Source organism: Tricharina praecox (genome assembly GCF_024521635.1).
Source record: "Tricharina praecox strain CBS 144465 chromosome Unknown BZA05scaffold_17, whole genome shotgun sequence".
In the NCBI taxonomy this organism is placed as follows: domain Eukaryota; kingdom Fungi; phylum Ascomycota; class Pezizomycetes; order Pezizales; family Pyronemataceae; genus Tricharina; species Tricharina praecox.
Window position 1 is genome coordinate 37,896 of NW_026250419.1, and position 17,635 is coordinate 55,530.

The 17,635-nt window shown below is 51.5% G+C and overlaps 4 protein-coding genes across 4 annotated transcripts; 1 reads left to right on the plus strand and 3 right to left on the minus strand.

Moving 5' to 3' along the window:
* The first annotated feature begins 5,292 nt into the window (after nt 1-5,292).
* On the plus strand, nt 5,293-9,756 carry BZA05DRAFT_80498 (uncharacterized protein). The gene is made up of 10 exons (XM_051488657.1): nt 5,293-5,756; nt 5,822-6,208; nt 6,308-6,626; nt 6,703-6,893; nt 6,960-7,404; nt 7,474-8,241; nt 8,299-8,427; nt 8,489-8,695; nt 8,746-9,044; nt 9,103-9,756. The coding sequence occupies exons 1-10, from the start codon at nt 5,418-5,420 to the stop codon at nt 9,649-9,651; spliced, it is 3,633 nt and encodes a 1,210-aa protein (XP_051338083.1). The 5' UTR covers nt 5,293-5,417; the 3' UTR covers nt 9,652-9,756.
* A 639-nt stretch (nt 9,757-10,395) lies between these two features.
* Nucleotides 10,396-11,353, minus strand: BZA05DRAFT_401964 (uncharacterized protein). Its single transcript, XM_051484052.1, has 2 exons — nt 10,698-11,353; nt 10,396-10,636 (listed from the first exon to the last, which is right to left on the minus strand). Exons 1-2 carry the CDS (start codon nt 11,095-11,097, stop codon nt 10,596-10,598), a joined length of 441 nt encoding a protein of 146 aa, XP_051338084.1. The 5' UTR covers nt 11,098-11,353; the 3' UTR covers nt 10,396-10,595.
* Nucleotides 11,330-13,227, minus strand: BZA05DRAFT_80423 (uncharacterized protein). Its single transcript, XM_051488656.1, has 8 exons — nt 12,982-13,227; nt 12,818-12,901; nt 12,546-12,648; nt 12,424-12,480; nt 12,117-12,359; nt 11,799-12,038; nt 11,642-11,743; nt 11,330-11,591 (listed from the first exon to the last, which is right to left on the minus strand). The coding sequence occupies exons 1-8, from the start codon at nt 13,124-13,126 to the stop codon at nt 11,510-11,512; spliced, it is 1,056 nt and encodes a 351-aa protein (XP_051338085.1). The 5' UTR covers nt 13,127-13,227; the 3' UTR covers nt 11,330-11,509.
* Nucleotides 13,228-15,886: 2,659 nt separating this feature from the next.
* Nucleotides 15,887-17,567, minus strand: BZA05DRAFT_401979 (ubiquitin-conjugating enzyme E2-binding protein). The gene is made up of 3 exons (XM_051484053.1): nt 16,899-17,567; nt 16,259-16,501; nt 15,887-16,199 (listed from the first exon to the last, which is right to left on the minus strand). The coding sequence occupies exons 1-3, from the start codon at nt 17,484-17,486 to the stop codon at nt 15,912-15,914; spliced, it is 1,119 nt and encodes a 372-aa protein (XP_051338086.1). The 5' UTR covers nt 17,487-17,567; the 3' UTR covers nt 15,887-15,911.
* Between the last annotated feature and the right edge of the window lie 68 nt (nt 17,568-17,635).

Consider the following 17,635-nt stretch of genomic DNA (forward strand, 5'->3'; position numbering starts at 1 on the left):
ACAGGCGGCTTCAAATGCTGCTGTCTATGTGCTTGTAGAGTTGATGCACGCACAAGCTGGTGGCCTTGGAAGCGGGGTCTATAACATCACCGCAACCCAGCCGTGTCTGCATTCGGCCCTGATCATTGCTTGTACTTCTTTTCTTTTCTTTTCATACGCGGGGTCTCTTTACAGAGCACACCGGTAGCCCACCGGCAAGCTATCTCTACGATGCCGTCGGATCATTGATGGCCTTGAGTCCGATGCGAAATGGTCTGAAGTAGGTAACCAACACCCAAGCGAAGATTCGGCAAAACGATTTTCCACAAAGATAACCCCAGATTTGCGGTAAGTACGTACGGCGGGGATTGATGTTGCTCGGTCTGGTTACATACCCTGATTCCTACTCACGTTGGCCCGCTTTGATCGACCGCACGGCAACCTGGATTCCTGCAAGCGGAGTGGCAGTCTGGCATACATACATATTTCATGCATGCTTGTATACGGCTTCCGCACGCTCACTGGTATCAACTTTACATACCTATCACATTTCAAGCCATGGTTATCCTCGGCATCGCGGCATGGTGTTGTGATTTGGCTATGGGATGGGCCGGAAGAGGTAACCTGGAGATATACGGACACAGGAGGCAGGCAGACAGGCAGACGACCAAGCTGAAGCCGGTCCGGACAAGACTGGCATATCCAACCAACCAACCAAATCAAATTGACACAGATGGGTGAGCACACCGTGTGCACCGAGAAACACACTCGTATCGATCCCATCGCTGAGACGAATCCTCTCGCCACGCCGACGAGGGGAGGGACGGTCCGGTTATTGCGTTGAGGTTGGTTGGTGCGGATCCCACGCCAGGTAACGGGAATGAAAGCGGTTCTGAACTCAAGAATTTCCGCTTTCGGTATTTTGTGAGATGGACGTCAAGAGTAAAGTACCTAGGGTACCGGTAGAGTAGAGTGACTACTGCACATACCAGGATCTGCCATCAAGTGGTACTCGGGACGGAACTAAATTATTAACGCGGTAAAAAGTAAAAGTAAAAGTAAAATGTCACGGCAGTTTTAGACCGAATGCGGCGAAATGAGCGAGTTGAGTATAATGGCTTGTTTAGAAAGAAATCGTGCCCGAGCCGTAAGTGGTCCGAGTCACTACCCCGGAATGACTGGAGATCAATCCGCTAATAACTAGATTCAATTAATGGAGATGAGTGGGGATCAATCCGTTAATGACTGAATATCCGTGGATTCGTCAGCGATAGAGTCACTCCACTTTGAAGCGATTATTGAATTATTGACTTACTGACTTATCGAAGGATACTTGAGCAACCGATGAACGCCTGCGTGGACATAACCAATTCACTGGGAGACTATGGACAAAACAGTAGGCTATTGCGTCGAGAACTTGCGGAGATGTATGATGTACCGGGTATGTACATAGCTTTTCCCGCAGAAGTCGCAGCACCGGGTTGCCAGTCTCACCATCAGCCCAAACGGAAAGAAAAAAAAGAAGGAACAAGGTGGTCGCAGACAGTCTGCTACGGTTTGAGAGTGGAGAGCACATTGGGGTTGGGTTAGCTCTTGGCGTGCTGAAAAGACCGTCATGTATTGTAACTAAGTCTGGAGCCGGGACGAATTATATGCATCTGGTCGAACGCCAGCCGATCCCTGCTCGCTCGCTCGATCTGTCAGTCGGTCGGTTTTTCGTAGGAAGCTATCTACTCGACAGTACTGAGCGGTGGCAGTTATTCGACCGGAATACCCGGTGGCGCCGCTGAACTGCGGGCTCTACACTACCTGGCTAAGACTGTGTACATACCTCATACGTTAGAGTACCGTACATACCTCTAAAAAAAAACCTTCAACCGTAACGATCAGATCGATAACGCATAGTACCAGGAACAGCCAATAAGTCGTGCCTCATCACCATTAAGAATTATCAGCGCAAGATAAGGCACCACTTACCCTTACATCCGAGTATATACGGTATACTGCTACTCTGGTGGTGGTGTAGTAGCCACTCTAGCGGGCCGCGTCAGGGTCGTGAAATTAACACACCTAACGGCTCTGCATAACATGAGTAACTAGAGTAGTAACGAATTTTCCGCACGTAGTGCGCAGTAGTCTTTCGAAATCGGCCAGGGAGGGGTTTCCAGGTAAAGTGCGGCCATCAGTCTCTACTTTCTGATTAACTAAGAGGGAACGAGCTTGAAGTTGCTGCCTATCCGTTGGTTATGCCGGCATGGAACTTACTTTAGCGGTATATCTGCGGCACTGTGGAGGGTTGCAGCTCCCACATGTCCCATTTTTTTCGCTTGCTCGCATGCCTACAGATGGAGAGAGAGAGGGGCATCGATTTATTTCGCATTCAACCCTTTTTATGTTCCATCACAGAAATATCAAAAGGTGGCGTTTTTGTTTGATGGTTGATTGCAAGAGGCACCACAAGTTGGCCATCCATTCTTGTTCGTGCAGGAATGGAGCTTTTCGGGTGATAACCTGTGAGCAGCGCTAGGAGCGTCGGCTCTACGGGGCCTACTACTACATATTATCCTTGACGTCGATCTCCCGACCACAACTCTCACGCGCTCCGAGCCGGCACCAAACATCGTCAACAACCATGATACCTACCGTACTTGAGAGTGCCATCGGGGTCAGCTGTGGTGCCTGTATTGTCCCGTCGGGGTATTTTGACCTGCTGCTCGAAGATCCAAGGTTCTCGTATCTTCAGGAGCTTGAACCCTCGACTGACTTTGCCACGCCACATTTGCTCCGAGGGGCCATCAGCACCAACCAGAGCATCTTAGGTATGTGTCTCCTTAAATTGAGACTCGAAGCTTCCTGTTACGCCTTAAAGTAAAATTTTCTGCCACCGGACCTGCGGCGAAAAGTTGTTTTGAGCTTCAACGAGCTAATCGATTGATATTATTTCGAGGAGCTCCTGCGTACCTAGCAGCAAGACGGAGCAGCTGGCTATCTATTAATCGTGGTGCTCTTCCAAGGAAAGGTGATATCGAAACGAGCAAAAGAAATGAAGCCGAGAATAACGGTTTCCAAGGCCTACCGGTACCTATCAGCGTACGCAGACCTAGCTTATGTTTTTTTTTGTTTAATCATTAATTGCGCGTGGCCTACCGGTATCTAGATCACGGCAATACCGTAGTAGCCTCAAGTTCTCCGCCTGTCTCTCTTCCCGTTCCCTGACTTCCCACTCGGACACCTCGCTTACTGCATCTTCCTCAGCGGCCGCGTCCGATATTCGTTTGCCAACATCAGTGGCGGCAAGACAGTCTAAGATTGCCCGACTGCATGTATCCAGCTTATATCCAACGTCGTGGACACAGCTCCCCCTCGGAACGAGCGAGATATTGTGATTAAGTCTTTTACACATATCCATCGTTTGGTCCGAGGCATCTGGTCGGATTTCCATCCATCACGCATGCTCGCCGGCCGCGCATCTCTCCCGGAGGCCAGCAGTTTGGAGAAACCCCTCACACGTGGCGATGCACGTACATATTGGAATCACCATCTCGCGTGGTGCAGGCATGGCGCTGAGCGATAGTCTGCACGGAACTAAGACATCCACACACAGCACTGCCGTTTGATTCATGCAAGTACATAGGTACAGACCGCTGTCAACCCGTTCGGTCGGAAAAAGAGTGTGACCGGTGCTCCGAGTCACGGTGCATCAAGTAACACTCGGTGAATTTAGGGTTGGGGGAAATAGACTGATCATATTATTTTTTCTGAGGCTCAGGCGACCAAAGTACATATAAAAATGACTTTGCATTGATGCTTTGAACCTATTATCCCACAACCGTCTAGAATCAGGTATGCACATATCACAAAAGAAGACCCGACTCGATAATAATCGTATACGCAGAACTATCGGCCAGCATGATCTAGAGATCGCCTACTATCTACTTTGAGGATACATCCAACTCTAGATAAAGTCACTGTAGTGGGATCGAGCACGCATGTACCACATACATTGTTTGCAGTCGCGGCAGGAAGTCCCTTGATCTTCATCCGGAACCGTGTTATGTCCCGGTAAATATAGAGGTCAGAATATGAATTCTCCATTGATTGTCCATTAGGAGATTCTGGCAATCCCTTCAATGTAGGTACTATACTCTCCTGCATTCGAGGCAATAAATAAAGATAAAAGAACAATCAACTTATGGTTCAAGGGGGATACTGGTAGTCTAATACGGACGGAAGCTTGAGACGGAATTGGAACACGGTCTTCGAAACATTGACTGCTCGTCAACCCAAAACTTTAGAAGGCTCCAAAAATAGCCCAATGGTAGAGAAAATTCCTCAAACCATAAGTAAATCCCTATCGCAACTTGCAGTCAACGGCCTCCCTGAAGCGAGTATCTGTCGCTGTTGAATTCTAGTGGAAGAAAAGCAGGACGCCGCAGTGTCGGATGTTGGCGCGAAGACTGCGCCACACTATTGCTGCATTATCAGGGAAGTGCCTCACTGTGGCGGTGCAAATCGATCAGCGCCTCAATGTGGCTGCAGCAACCGAGCAACGCCTCACCCATCCCCAAACTCCGCAGCCGCTACCTGCTTCTTAGATCCGTACTAACTACTATCGAGTGCAAGCACCTCCAAATCATCCAAATTACCACCTACCGCCAACTCGCGAACCCTGGCCCTGGCTCTCCACCCCTTTCATACTCGCACAATCCCTCGTCTCTCCCCCCGGGTGCTGGGGTGCTACTCTGCTCTACAACCTACATCCTCATCCACAGCTGTTGCGAACAGAGGCGGTGATCCCATTCTTTCAGTCATTCCTTCATTCCTTCAATTCAATTCGTTCATTCATTCAATCCCCCCTACCCCCCACACATCACCACTCTTCGCCGCTATCAACCAGTGCGCGGTTCGGGTTACAATTAACCACAGGAACGCAACAGGGAGACAGCACGACAGAGTCAGAAAGAAAGAAGACAGCGAGAGAGAGCAGACAGAGAAGCAAGAAGGTGAGCTGGGCAAGACGCGGAAAAAGGGGGAAGAAATACACATACACAGACAGAATCCCCACGGAGCAGGCGAAAGAAGAAGGCGAAGAAGGGAGAGCGAAGACAGACAGAGAGAGGTCCGGGGTACATACTGCAGCATACCTATACCTGTACATACAACTTCCCGCGCAACTCTCGCTTCCATTGATCCTTAACCCAACCACCCCCCTCTCAAACCAACCAACCTACTAGTTGCTGCGCGCCCCCGCCCAGCAGACAACTCGATCTCGCTTTCGTGTCCGACTCGAATCGCATCTATCTACACTCACACACAACCGTCCACACACTCACCCCCTCTCCACCCCCTCCTCCCGACCGGTTGGATCTGCAGTGGCAGCAGCATCGAGCAGCAGCAGTAGCACCCCAAGCGAGAAAGCGGTTCGGTTCACACATCACATGTCTCCACCGTCCGATGGCCAACCGCCTCGAGACCCCCGACCTCCCCAGATCGCAATACCTTCGAGAGAATTAACGGTTCCCCACCAGCGACAGAGGGCCGGCTCTCAACCCGGCAATCGCTCACCGGTTGCGCCCCCTTCACCTGGACTCGCGCCCGTTGGGGGATTGGCCGTTGGAAGCGGGGGTGCTGGGGTTTCTCCTGTCCGGCGAAGTGCGAGCGGGGCTGCACCCTCCACGAAGCACACGCGAACCTGTCAGAAATGCCAGAATCCTCTCACCGGCCAGTTTGTGAGGGCCATCGGAGGCACCTTTCATCTGGATTGCTTCAAATGCATGGTAATACTGTCCGCTACCCTTGTCCAACGCTTGGCTATGTTGCTCACGCTGGAACCTCATCCCAGGATTGCGGCGCGGTAGTGGCTTCCAAGTTCTTCCCCGTGGACGATGACAACGGCCCCGGCCAATATCCATTGTGCGAGAAGGATTACTTTCGACGACTGGACCTGTTATGCCACGAGTGTGGGGAGGCGCTTCGTGGTTCCTACATCACGGCGCTCGAACGCAAATACCACATCGAGCACTTCACCTGCTGTGTCTGTCCGACGGTGTTTGGCCCTCAAGATTCGTACTACGAGCACGGAAGCAAGGTTTACTGTCACTATCACTACTCGACACAATTCGCCGCGAAATGCAACGGTTGCCAGACGGCCATTTTGAAACAATTCGTCGAGATATTCAGGAATGGGCAAAACCAGCATTGGCACCCCGAATGCTATATGATCCACAAGGTTCGCCCAGGCACACCCCCATCGAACCGCATGGCGTATCTGGCCCGAGCTTGGGCGAGCCACCAACTGTCTTCTTGCTAACATTATTCTGCATTACAGTTTTGGAACGTACGGCTTGCCCCGCCCGCAGCTATCGATGCACAGCCCGAGGAAATCGTGGACGCACCCTCGGATAGCCGGAGGTCTATGGTAAGGGAAGCAGAGGAGAAGATGGAACAGAAAGTTTTCCGGATCTGGAGTGTTCTGTCGGCCTTCGAGGAGTCGTCCGCAGCGTGTATCAGCGATATGCTGCTGCACGTTTCGAACGGCGCCTACATTGATGGTGTCTTCGTTGCCGAGCGATTCATATGGCATGTGGAAATATTATTCGGCTGTACAGATAATTTGGATATTCGATTGGCAAAAGTGGCGCCCAAGGGTACGTGGTGGAAATTCGTCTTCCCCGTGGGATTGTGAGTTATGAAAATTAGGGTATACGATTCTAACAATCACAGGACTATCATACGCACGCGAAGCCAAATTCCTCTGCAAGAAGATTGTTGCTTTTTTTAGCTTGCTTTCGAAGACCCAGGAAACCGGAGTCCGAAAGCTTGGTGTCACTCAAGAGTTACTGTCCCTCGTAACCGGTCTCGCCCATTACCTGAAGCTTCTGATCCGCATAAGTCTCCAGGGTGCCCTACGATTGGTACACACCCTCCCTCCTCCCCTCGAACCACATACATTGGCTGCAATGGCTAACACGCATGGCCAGGAGCGCGAACATAACAACGCAGAGGCACTTGAGCTGTTTCTGGAGGAGCTTTCCAACCTTGAAGCCACCAGGGACACCAAGCAGTCGCTCGAATCTACCGCAGGACTATCCCAAAATTTGGCCGATTCGCACTCCGATCTATGTATCAGATGTCGGTCAACGATTGAGGACGAGTGCGTGAAGTTTGAAGAGAAGAGATGGCATCTAGCTTGCTTGACTTGTCAGACCTGCAATCGAGAGCTGAAAGGCGCTCTCGGCGATGCGTTGTGGACTTCTCAAGAACGTGGCCGCGTGGTCTGCCGCAATTGTGCCCCACGGTACCCCGATGCTAAGGATGGATTCCATCATGTAACACGGTTAAAGCAATACATATTCCTTCTTCGGGTTGCGCTTGCTCGACTGCTGGTGATGCTGCGTCAAGGCGGTACACTTCCTCACACATCCGGTATGCCACATTGCAATCCCCCCCAATCTCACGTTGTCCGCTTACTCACGGTGTCTACGGTGTGTCAAGATGACCCTAACCTTCGAGACTATGATTCGACCGGAGGACACGGGATGGCCATGGAACCGCCGTTGCTTCGCTCGGAATCCCGGTCCAAGTCGTATGGCGGGGAGCAGGCGGAAGCGTACACCAACACTGTGAACGACATTCGGCGGCTCAGGTCCACACGGTTAGACAAGCAGCTGGGAGGAAGCTCGGCTCGGAAGGCCCGGCAGTCTAGGATAATAGAGGCGCCCCAGGCAGACAGCGTACGACCGGGTTCTGCTGAAGGGCAACCACGGGATAAGCGCCGGGAAACAGGCCAGTTCAGAATCGTGGAAGACAATTTCGGAGGGGACCATGTCGTTGAACGTGCTTTTGGTGACGAGAAGGCGCTCACTTTGGATGACATTCCTCGGATAGTGGCCGCAGAACAGGCTAGGGAACAGCGACCAAATGCCTTCAAACACCAGAGGCCGAATAATTACTCGGGCTCCTCGTCAACCCAACCGCGCCTGGTAAACGGCCATCAAAGGGATCTCTCCTCGCCCCAGCCAATAAGAGAACCTGCGCCTGTGGAAATCCCCCAGCCACGAAAGCGGTACTTCTCCGAATTGACAGCGCTTGACTCGTTCATCGTCCGACATCTTGCCGTGTTGAACATGGAGCCTTTGGTTCAGGGACACTTCAATCTGGAGGAACTGTTGGGGCTGATCGAGACCAACAAGAAGACATTCTGGGGAAAGTTCGGTAAGGCGTTTCAGCCAAATGATAAGAAGAAAGGCGCCAAAAAAAAAGGTCTCTTTGCCATAGTCCAAATCATCATCAGAAACAACAGACTTACCAAACAATCAGGTGTTTTTGGTATACCGCTGGAAGTCATGATCGAGCGAGACGGCGCCGAATCGGGACTGGGAGTCGGACCAGGCAACTTACGAATCCCCCAGATAGTCGACGATGCGATCGCTGCAATGCGCCAGATGGGTATAGAATATATATTTTCTCTCTTGCTCGAGTATTGGAGACTGACCGGGCCATGCAACAGATATGTCCGTAGAGGGCGTTTTCCGCAAGAACGGCAACATTCGGCGCCTCAACACTCTCGCGGAAGCATTAGACAGGGGTGATAGTCAGGTGGATCTAACGGCTGAAAATGCCGTTCAGATTGCTGCCCTGCTGAAGAAGTTCCTTCGCGAGCTTCCTGACCCCTTACTGACTTTCAAGCTCCATCGCTTGTTCGTGATGTCGCAGAGTAAGTCCACGGTGATCATTGATGATGATGAATGCTAACATCCCGCACAGAAGCACCCGACGAGGTGACGAAACGCCGGATACTCCATCTGACGTGTTGTCTGCTACCGAAGTGTCACAGAGATTGTATGGAGATCTTGTTCTCGTTCCTCAATTGGACAGCATCTTTCGCACATATCGAGGAGGAATCCGGCGAAGAAACCGGAAGCAAGATGGATGTGCACAACCTGTCCACAGTCATCACACCGAACATCCTGTACTCGAAGAACAAGGACGCCGGAATGGATGACAGCTTCTTGGCCATCGAAGCTGTACACACTTTGATTGAGTACAACGAGGCCATGTGCGAGGTGAGTAAGATCCAGCTGGTTTGTTACAATCGGAGGCTGACTTATTGTTCAAAAATAGGTCCCAGAAGACTTGCTGTCGATCCTGAATGATCCCAATCTGTTCGCCAATGGAGCAGATGTGACCACGAAAGACATCTTGAAGCGGTACGGTGACATTGCCAACAGGCCGTCGCCGAAGCACATGATCATCCAGAATTCGCCTCCGCGGTCAAGAGAGGGCAACCGACCGCCATCTACCCCCGTCTTCCACCGAGTCGATTCCGACTTGACCCAGAGTGTGGCATGGCAAAGAGAATCCTCGGCGCGGCCATTAGGTGTTCCCGCCACAACCGCTCTACCCCTGCCCCAACCTCTACCCCTGCCTCAGCCGCAACCCCAGCCCCTGCCTCAGCCGCAGCCCCAGCTCCAGCCTCAACCGCAACCTCAGCCAAACCCACACGGCCAACGGCAGGTCAGCGGCGGTGGTGTTGCGTTGAACGGCGGCCCAAGTGACCAGAATGGCCATGGAGACCACCACAATGGCCAAGGTGGACCGCAGGATGAGCCGTACCGCAACCGAGCAGCAAGGCAGCCCAGCCAGTCAAATCAGCCAGTAGGTGCAGGTTAATTGAAAGACTCGGAAGGCGGATAATAGTTACTTGGGGAAGGATGTTCTGATTTTCTTAATGAGCTGTTTTAATCCTGTGTCTTATATTGCGAGACATCATCACATTCAAGCGTTGGGGGCGTGTTTTGAATATGTTGTTTTTGTGTTTGGTCTTCTTTCTGATGTGGGTTTCCTTTTCGTCTTCTTCTTCTTGATCTCACCTTGTAGCTATGGATTCTCCTTCCCTTCTTCTTTTTCTTCTTCTTCTTCGTCAACGGGGTGTCTTCTTCTTCCACTTTTCTGCTTACTCGCTCATAGCTAGCCTTTGTTTCTTTACTTCTTGCTTCCTCTGCTTGCCTTTCTTCCATATATGTTTCGACTTCGTCCCCTTCATTTTTGCCTCTCGCTTCGTTTTCCCTTTTGTTTATAAACTTGACATTTTGGGCATCGGGTTGGAGTCTGCTTAGGGGAAATGCAAGCGCGTTTTTGGAAAAGAAAGGACCAATTCTTTCCTCCCTCGACACATCTTGTCTGTCACCTATACGATTCGCCCAAAAAGTCCAGCCCATTTTTTCCCTTTCTTTTCTTCATAACATTTAACTCTCATTTTTCATTTCTTGTATTTTCATTTTTTTGTGTGTATGGGTTGGTGGGTCGGTGGTGGTGGCAGTGGTGGCAGTGGCAGGAAGGGGTTTCTGGAATTGAATTGGGAAAGGTTGAATTCAAGAACTTTTTTTTTCTCTTTCGAGAGAAGATGGATTGAATGGATTGAATGGATGTGAAATTTGTGGTATTATTAACATGGCATCCAAACTTGGGAACGCAGAAACAAATAACGCCATATTCCCCCTCCAAAAGAAAAAATCCTAAGATCTCCACACGCCCCAGCCGTACGATGTAAGAAAGCACATAATTGTAATGTAGTAATAGTAGCAGTAATAATAGTCGCAGCGATAACCCGCGGCTCATGAGCTCGCCGCCCTCTTTTCTGTGATCTTCTTGATAGCTATTCGCATCCTCGTCAGCAACAGCCATCTCACCACACCGGGGAGGGGGGTTCAACATACCAGCAATCCACTCTTCATTCTTCGCCTCCGTCCCGACGCCCTCACCCTTTCCCGCGTAGCCCGCGACCCTCCTCATCTCCGCCGCATGTGTCCCACGGAACCACTCGACAAGCGAGTCCACGCCGTGCGTGTCCACGTCGTCGGGGTCGGCATAAACATTGACGGGCCGGATGACGCCAACATGTTCCAGCGCCAGCCGCACGTCGTCCACATCCGCGTGCAGCCGCCCAGAGGACTCGGCGATCTCGCGTGTTGTCGATCCGAGCAGGAGGAGGTGTCGCGCCAGAATGTCGGTGAAGGCGTCGACGACTGATGGCTTCGCGGTTGTGAGCCCCGCCGCCCGCAGGATCTGCGCCGCTGAGATCCGGAGAAGGCTGAAGAATAGTTCGCTGTCGCTCATGGTGGCGGTTTGTAGATAGGTAAGGTGTGGTGTGGTGTGTGTCGTGGTGAGGTTAGGTCAAGGTTGTGGTGCGCGGGAGGGCATGGTGTGGTGGTCGTGGTCGTGGGTTGTGAGTGGTGTTGTGTGAGTTGTGAGTGTGTGAGTAGTTTTGTGGGTTCGCGTCGCAGGTTTAGGTTCGAGATCGGTTGAATTGACGTTGGGAGGAGCTTCGCGTTGGCTGGGCAGCGCAGGGGGGGAAACAGAAGTGAAATGACTAAAAACGTTTCAATTCCTAACCCATGATAGAGAGCTGTAAACAAGTAGGGCGTAACCTTCCAAACAAAACCACCATGATACAACTGAGAAGAACAAAATATATATTACGAAATAAAACGAAATAGTAAACCTCAGAAGCCCTCCCCCTTCAAACATATCAGAACGCCAGACGGAGCTTGTTTGCGAAAAGGCGACTCAAAGCATCGCTTACTTCAAATTCCTCGACGACGGCACCAAAGCTGCGACATCATCAGCACGAGGACACGACATGCGGATAGGGGATACACACCCGTGGCACTTGACCTTGGGCAGGAGCTCCTGCTTCACCAACTCAAAATCACCAAGCTCCAACTCGGCAAACCGCTCATGGCGTGCAATAGTCGCCCATACCCTACGATGTTCAGCCCCATCCATCCTCACTCACGCGGCTAGCTAGAAAAACTCACGCAATAGGCGTCATCTCCCCTTCCAATTGCAATCTACTCGACAGGTGAAAAAGAACGGACAGGTCTGGCGTCTGCAGATCTAGATTCTTTGGCGGCTCCCAGGTAATACCCGGATGCTGCATGCTATGGTACTCCGGCGGGCACGAGATCATCAGCGCGTGCCCGTGGAAGTCCGCCTGTGGGTTGTTGACGGAGTTAGAAGTGAGCGGTATCATATGCTCCATGCATGGTCTTTCCAGCCTGTGGGTTTCTTAGCAACCGTGTCAGCTTAAGCTTCCTCGTGTTTGTCGAGGGTGTGGGGAGGTAACGGAGACTGACGCCAGAACGAAATCTACTCCGACTTCATCGTAGTTCCTGGCAGGTGGTGACATGCTGCCTCTGCCATTCCCGGGCATCTGGTTTGACTGTTGGTACTGTTGTTGCTGGTACGGTGTGCGTGGAGAGTGCTCATCATCGGGATTGTACACGATGCCGTGAAGCTCCAATATCTCTTTCAGTCTCCGGTTCTCCTGCAAGATCTGCGTCTTCTCCTTCGTGATGATGGTGAAAGCTTCTCGAAGTCTGAGGCGGCGTAAGGCTTCCAGGTATTCTCTCTCTTCCACAGAGGCGCAGGGGACCATCATACCGGGTGACATCCTCTTCCAACGAACGGACGTATTTTTCTTTCCTCTCGCGATGCGTTCTGTCCCCCCGATGATAAATAGATGGTTCTATCGACCATGTGCGCGCGCGAGGATATGGACTTACCGCTGTGCCTGTCTGTTGAGCTCCTGCTTCCGAGTCAAGGCGGGTTTGGAGTCCGGTTTGGGGCCTCTGCGTTTGGGTTTATCGCCATCTCCTGGCGGAATCACTCGTGGGCGAATCATCAGCACAGTCTCGCGCAGACAATCTCGATTTTCTCATGTAGGTATTTGGAATCGCCGCTGCGTCGCTGCGTCGCTGCGGTGCACGATTCCAAATACCGCATGCAACGTCGAGTCGTCGATGTCTCGGGTGCCACTAGATGAAGAATGTCTTACCTTTGTTGCGACTAGTATGAATCTTCAGAAATTCAAAGAACGGACTCGTATTGGACTGTTGCGACGACGAGCCCCCATCGGATGCTGTGGGAGAACGACATTAGTCCAGTGTACCGTGCAGACCAAACAAACAAAATCGAGTGAAAGCGCGGATGGATACTCACGACCGGAAGGGCTCGTGCCATTGTTTGAATTCGACAGCGATCCCGATCTCGCACGCGTCTGCTCTTGGATCTGCGCTATGTGGTTCAGTATGTGCGGCGGATAGTCCGGTGATGCCGCCGGTGCAGTCTGAGTTGTGCCGGCCATCTCGTGGCTACGGGGACGGGTATTTGGAATTTCGAGTGGCTGCCAGCTAGAGTATCTAGCTTCGACGAGATCTAGACGCGAACTTTCCCCCCCGCGGTTTGTCTACGGGTGGATATCGCGTCGACGGCGGAAGCGAGATGGTCCGGTTGCCTGGGGGGCGGGCTCGACGGGCGGGAGGGCGGGAGGGCGGGTTTTCCTGCAGATGGTGGACTGGATTGGATACGGTACGGTACGATACGATGTAGCTCTGTTCTGTTCTGTTCTGTTCTGTGCCGTTCTGTCTGTTGGCTGCCGCTCTCGGGCTCTTCTGCTCTTCTGCTCTTCTTCTTCTTCTTCTTCTTCTGCTCCTTCGGACTGGACTGGACTGATTCGATGTGTCGGCTGCCCCGGATTCTAAATACAACCCTGGACAGTCGCGAGCTCCCTACTGCCATCGAGGTTCCCGGCCCCTTGGCATGTGTAAGCCTGCAGCTGTGCAGCACGCAGACGAGTCACGAAACATGACAAGCTATTCTAGGTAGGTCGGGTCGGGGACTCGGGGAGTCGGGGGTTGACATTCATCGCACGAACAGAAATCCGAACCAACACCTGCGGAAACGATGGGAATTCCTTGGCGATGTGGCTGGCTTCCAACTTCCAAGCTGCATAATCTATCCGGAACTCTAACTACGATTCTGTCGTGCTTCCGTACATACAGTTGTTATGTACTCCTTCTGCGCAGCCTGCAACATCCAGGCTGAAACGTCGAACGAGAGATACAGAGAGAGGGAACATCAATTTATCGTCGCATTGAAACGTCAAACGCACGCCACTTCATCTTGGTCCCGGTACTGCGGCGAGTGATGGCCTGTGTATGCTACTAAATTCTGACCGGGTACGAAATAAAAAGGAAGTTTTCACTCTCTTTCTGACCGAGTACACCCTCGATTTCCACGATCTAGAACGTCAACCTGTCTAGCCCTCCGTAATACTAATCAATAAGTAGGGACTTGGGTACTTAAGAATAGTACTTACACAAGTAATCATTGTGCCTGAACTTGTCCCTCGGGTTCAACCACCGGTCCGGGTGGGCGCAAAGAGTTGTTTTTGTATATAGCTGTCGATACAGTAAGTCTAACTTCTTGCACGTTTTAGAGATCATCGCATCCACCTTATATTATTAGATAGCCAAGCAGGTTCCCGGGCGAATCTCTAGCCAAACAAAGTGCGGCGGGCAGAATGTACCACCAGATATGTACTGTATTGTACTTGTACATATCCCGAGAGCTTCTCATACATACTCTTTCCAGTTTCTTTCGCCGATACCATCGAAGATAAATACCTAAATACTCAAAAAGAATAGGGGTGGTCTCCCTATGGTATGTGAGTACATACCATAGGGAGACCGCCCACCCGCACGATCGGTACACCGGAGTAACGTTTCGAAGTGGAAGTGGTACGCAATCATATCGGTACCGACCCGTTCACAGTGCACACGGAATCATTTCCGATACTCTATAGTATAGTCGAGCGAACCGACGTAATCGATCTATTGTCACTTGTCCGTATGTATGAGGTATGTACCGTTTCTGCGAAGTCCGTAATGAGTACATAACTCGTTAAGCGCCGCGGAACACAGAGCTAACTTCTAGTAAGCGCCACGGGCCATCACTGAATCTATGTAGAGTACTTACTCTGCATTCCCAGACGCCTTTTAGATAGATACATTGTACCGCTGCCATATCGATGTACCTATGTACGATACTCAATCACTCTGAATAGCTTCCACAACCCACGCGCGTAGCTACCAAGGATGCATGAGTTGCGGCATGGCATGGCCGCATGGCCTCTGGAGTCTGAATTGTCATCCGCTGGGTAAGCAAACGTGCATTGGTTCCTGCTTCGACCACGGCCGGTGAACCGTGATGCTTAAGCATGCGCAAGTCGCCAGGCGTTGGGCCACGAGCGAGCGCTGTGGAGGGGAGACCTTCGCCCTTCTCCGATAGGCATCTAACAGCGGAGGCGGTGGGGAAGGTCACTCAGGACTGAGGGGAGAACGTGCGCCAAGGGTTTCAAGATTACTGCAGAATACCCTATCACTGTTGTAGATACTATGGTGTTTGCAGTCTCCGACTCCGCTGGAAGACGATGTTCCGTAACCCATTGGCATCATTTACACAGAACACGCAAGCATAGTGGTGGTGGGGGGTAGGTCTCGAGTTTCAACGCCCACGCCCACCTACCTACCTAACCGCCCACGGGCATCGGGCAGTTCGGAATACCTATTAGCCGTTCTCTACTATGATAACTATCGGTGCATATGCTACGTCGAGCCCAGACACCAACACGTAACGCGGTTGTTGGCCTCTCGTCGCCCGTTTCTGGAGTGATCGCCTTAAGCATGCATAAGTATCTATGGCATCATTCCGTGGACGAAACATCTTGGCCAACATCAAGTGCCGCTTTCAAACACTGACTATTCCAGATGGGGGAGGGGGGAGGGGACGTGTATGGCTGGCTATGTACCTGACGATGTTGGTGCACCACCATAGAATGTCATGCAGTTAAACTGTGAAACGTGCTTCTGCGGTAAATCGGATCCTGGGAAGCGAATTCTCCAGCATATCCACTACACGAGTACTTGGTATGCAGCAGCGGTGGCAACCAGGACACACGTGCGACCAACAGCTTCGGCGGTATGCATGTTCTTGAAACATATGTGCCATCACAGAGGAGCCAAAATCACCGACTCCCGAGCGCCCAGCGATGGATAGATGGATGGTTATTGATATGGTTGATTATCTCTTTAAATTTCCTCAAATCTTCTCAAAGAGCCCACATTCCATTCACCAGACTGCCCCATACTTGTCTTCCCTATATTTCCGGGGAGGTGACCGTTACTGTCGTGCAGACATTTTCTCAGCGTTTGTAGGCACGTCGGATCCAACGCGATACCTTCGAACCCGGTGGCCTTTAGTGAATCTGTTGGTACCTTCTCCCCAGGTTCCACAGTCTGCCAGAGGAGCTTGACTGCCCGGACTGACTCGGCAGAGTGCGTGTGGGTATATCGGTAATCAGTATTGAAAATCCATATCTGAACATTGGTCTGTTAGTTGAAAGCACCCAGAGTGGAGAGAGCTGTGGTCCGCGCACCTTAATACCATTGGCTTGCGTATCCACATCGGCTTCACTGGTGACCAAAAGACGGCGGACACCTCCCTCTTCGGCATGTGAGATAATCTGCGAGGAGAGGAAACATTCCAGTGGATACGTGGTTTCTTTTTCTTGATCGTTGAGGCGGAGGTTCCATTTGTTAATTTTCCACATCTTCGAATCGCCATCAACCACACCGAGCTCCGTCTCACACAATGAACATTTCAGTTTTACGTCTGCAATCTGTAAAGGAATCAACATCAGTATGTACCTCCCAAAATAACGCACACTGCCATATATCTAGCGACAACATGTTGAAATGGGGAGGTTCGAAAGCGGCAACGGATATCAATCCGAGCCTTAAACAATAGTTCACCATTTGCTCACGAGCATCGAGATCCATCAACGCCGAAACGTGAGGACAACGCCACCCGCAAAGTCGGGACAAACTACCATCTGGATTCAATCTTGGGAAATTGTATCGGTTGCCACAACCAATGAGCATACACCCCGAAAGGCAGTTGGGCACCTTCTTTTTTCCCAGTAGGTACATCGCGGGAGGGCAAACGATCGAGAGCTTGGACGCGGATACGGCAACAAACGAACAATCAATCCGCAAAAGTAATATTGATTGACTAACCTGAACATTCTCGCAATCGTCCGCCGGGAGTAGGAAGTAGAGTCGATCAACCAATCCTGTTCCTCGTTCCACGGCGAACCCCTTTCCAAAGGTAGAGTATTTCGCGCTCTCACCTTCTTCGGCCTCGTCCTTCTTCTTGCGGTCGTCGTCGGGCTTGTGACAATGCCAGAAGTCCATCATATCAGCCCAGTTTCCCGACGGCAAATCCTTCCACTTCTTTACTCGCTTCCTTGGTATTAGAGTTGAGCCACATTTACGACAATCGAAGGACGCTGATTCCGTGCGCGTGAGCTCTGGTGCAGACCAGGGAGCGTAATTTTCGCCTTTTGGCGGTGGCGGAGGAGCCACCTCCAGTCGGCATGAGAGGTGCTCCGTTCCCACAGTGGTTCCGTACTGACGCTGTTGGTGTTCGGGGTTCACGTTTCCCGGTAACGGCAAGCGGATAGACTCTCCATGGTGGTGTAGGATTGCTGCGGAAGCACTTGGTTCGACGGTAATTCTGGTAGATGCGGTGGCAGGACTCGACAGATGAATTGAAAGAGTGATTGCCCTAATATTACTGAGCAGTTCGGCGTAGAACGTCAACATCGTTGTGGGAGTGACAGAGAATGGTGATTGAAGTTTCGGAATGGAGGGTGGCTTTGGCGTGGTTCACACGCGCTGTTAAAGGTCGGTGTTCGGCCTTGGCAACTTTGAATGCGACCGTTGCCTTCGCAACGTAAATTGACAATCATGTC

Bases quoted from the DNA above. Each gene is read 5' to 3' on its own strand.
- BZA05DRAFT_80498 (XM_051488657.1), top strand. From the start codon at position 5,418: ATGTCTCCACCGTCCGATGGCCAACCGCCTCGAGACCCCCGACCTCCC. The intron at 5,757-5,821 runs GTAATACTGTCC...ACCTCATCCCAG, and splicing joins TGGATTGCTTCAAATGCATG to GATTGCGGCGCGGTAGTGGC. The intron at 6,894-6,959 runs GTACACACCCTC...ACGCATGGCCAG, and splicing joins TCCAGGGTGCCCTACGATTG to GAGCGCGAACATAACAACGC.
- BZA05DRAFT_401964 (XM_051484052.1), bottom strand. From the start codon at position 11,097: ATGAGCGACAGCGAACTATTCTTCAGCCTTCTCCGGATCTCAGCGGCG. The intron at 10,637-10,697 runs GTATGTTGAACC...GGATGCGAATAG, and splicing joins GAATGAAGAGTGGATTGCTG to CTATCAAGAAGATCACAGAA.
- BZA05DRAFT_80423 (XM_051488656.1), bottom strand. From the start codon at position 13,126: ATGGCCGGCACAACTCAGACTGCACCGGCGGCATCACCGGACTATCCG. The intron at 12,902-12,981 runs GTGAGTATCCAT...GTTCTCCCACAG, and splicing joins TGGCACGAGCCCTTCCGGTC to CATCCGATGGGGGCTCGTCG. The intron at 12,649-12,817 runs GTAAGACATTCT...TTCGCCCACGAG, and splicing joins TCATACTAGTCGCAACAAAG to TGATTCCGCCAGGAGATGGC.
- BZA05DRAFT_401979 (XM_051484053.1), bottom strand. From the start codon at position 17,486: ATGTTGACGTTCTACGCCGAACTGCTCAGTAATATTAGGGCAATCACT. The intron at 16,502-16,898 runs GTTAGTCAATCA...ATTCCTTTACAG, and splicing joins ACGATTGCGAGAATGTTCAG to ATTGCAGACGTAAAACTGAA. The intron at 16,200-16,258 runs GTGCGCGGACCA...ACCAATGTTCAG, and splicing joins CGCAAGCCAATGGTATTAAG to ATATGGATTTTCAATACTGA.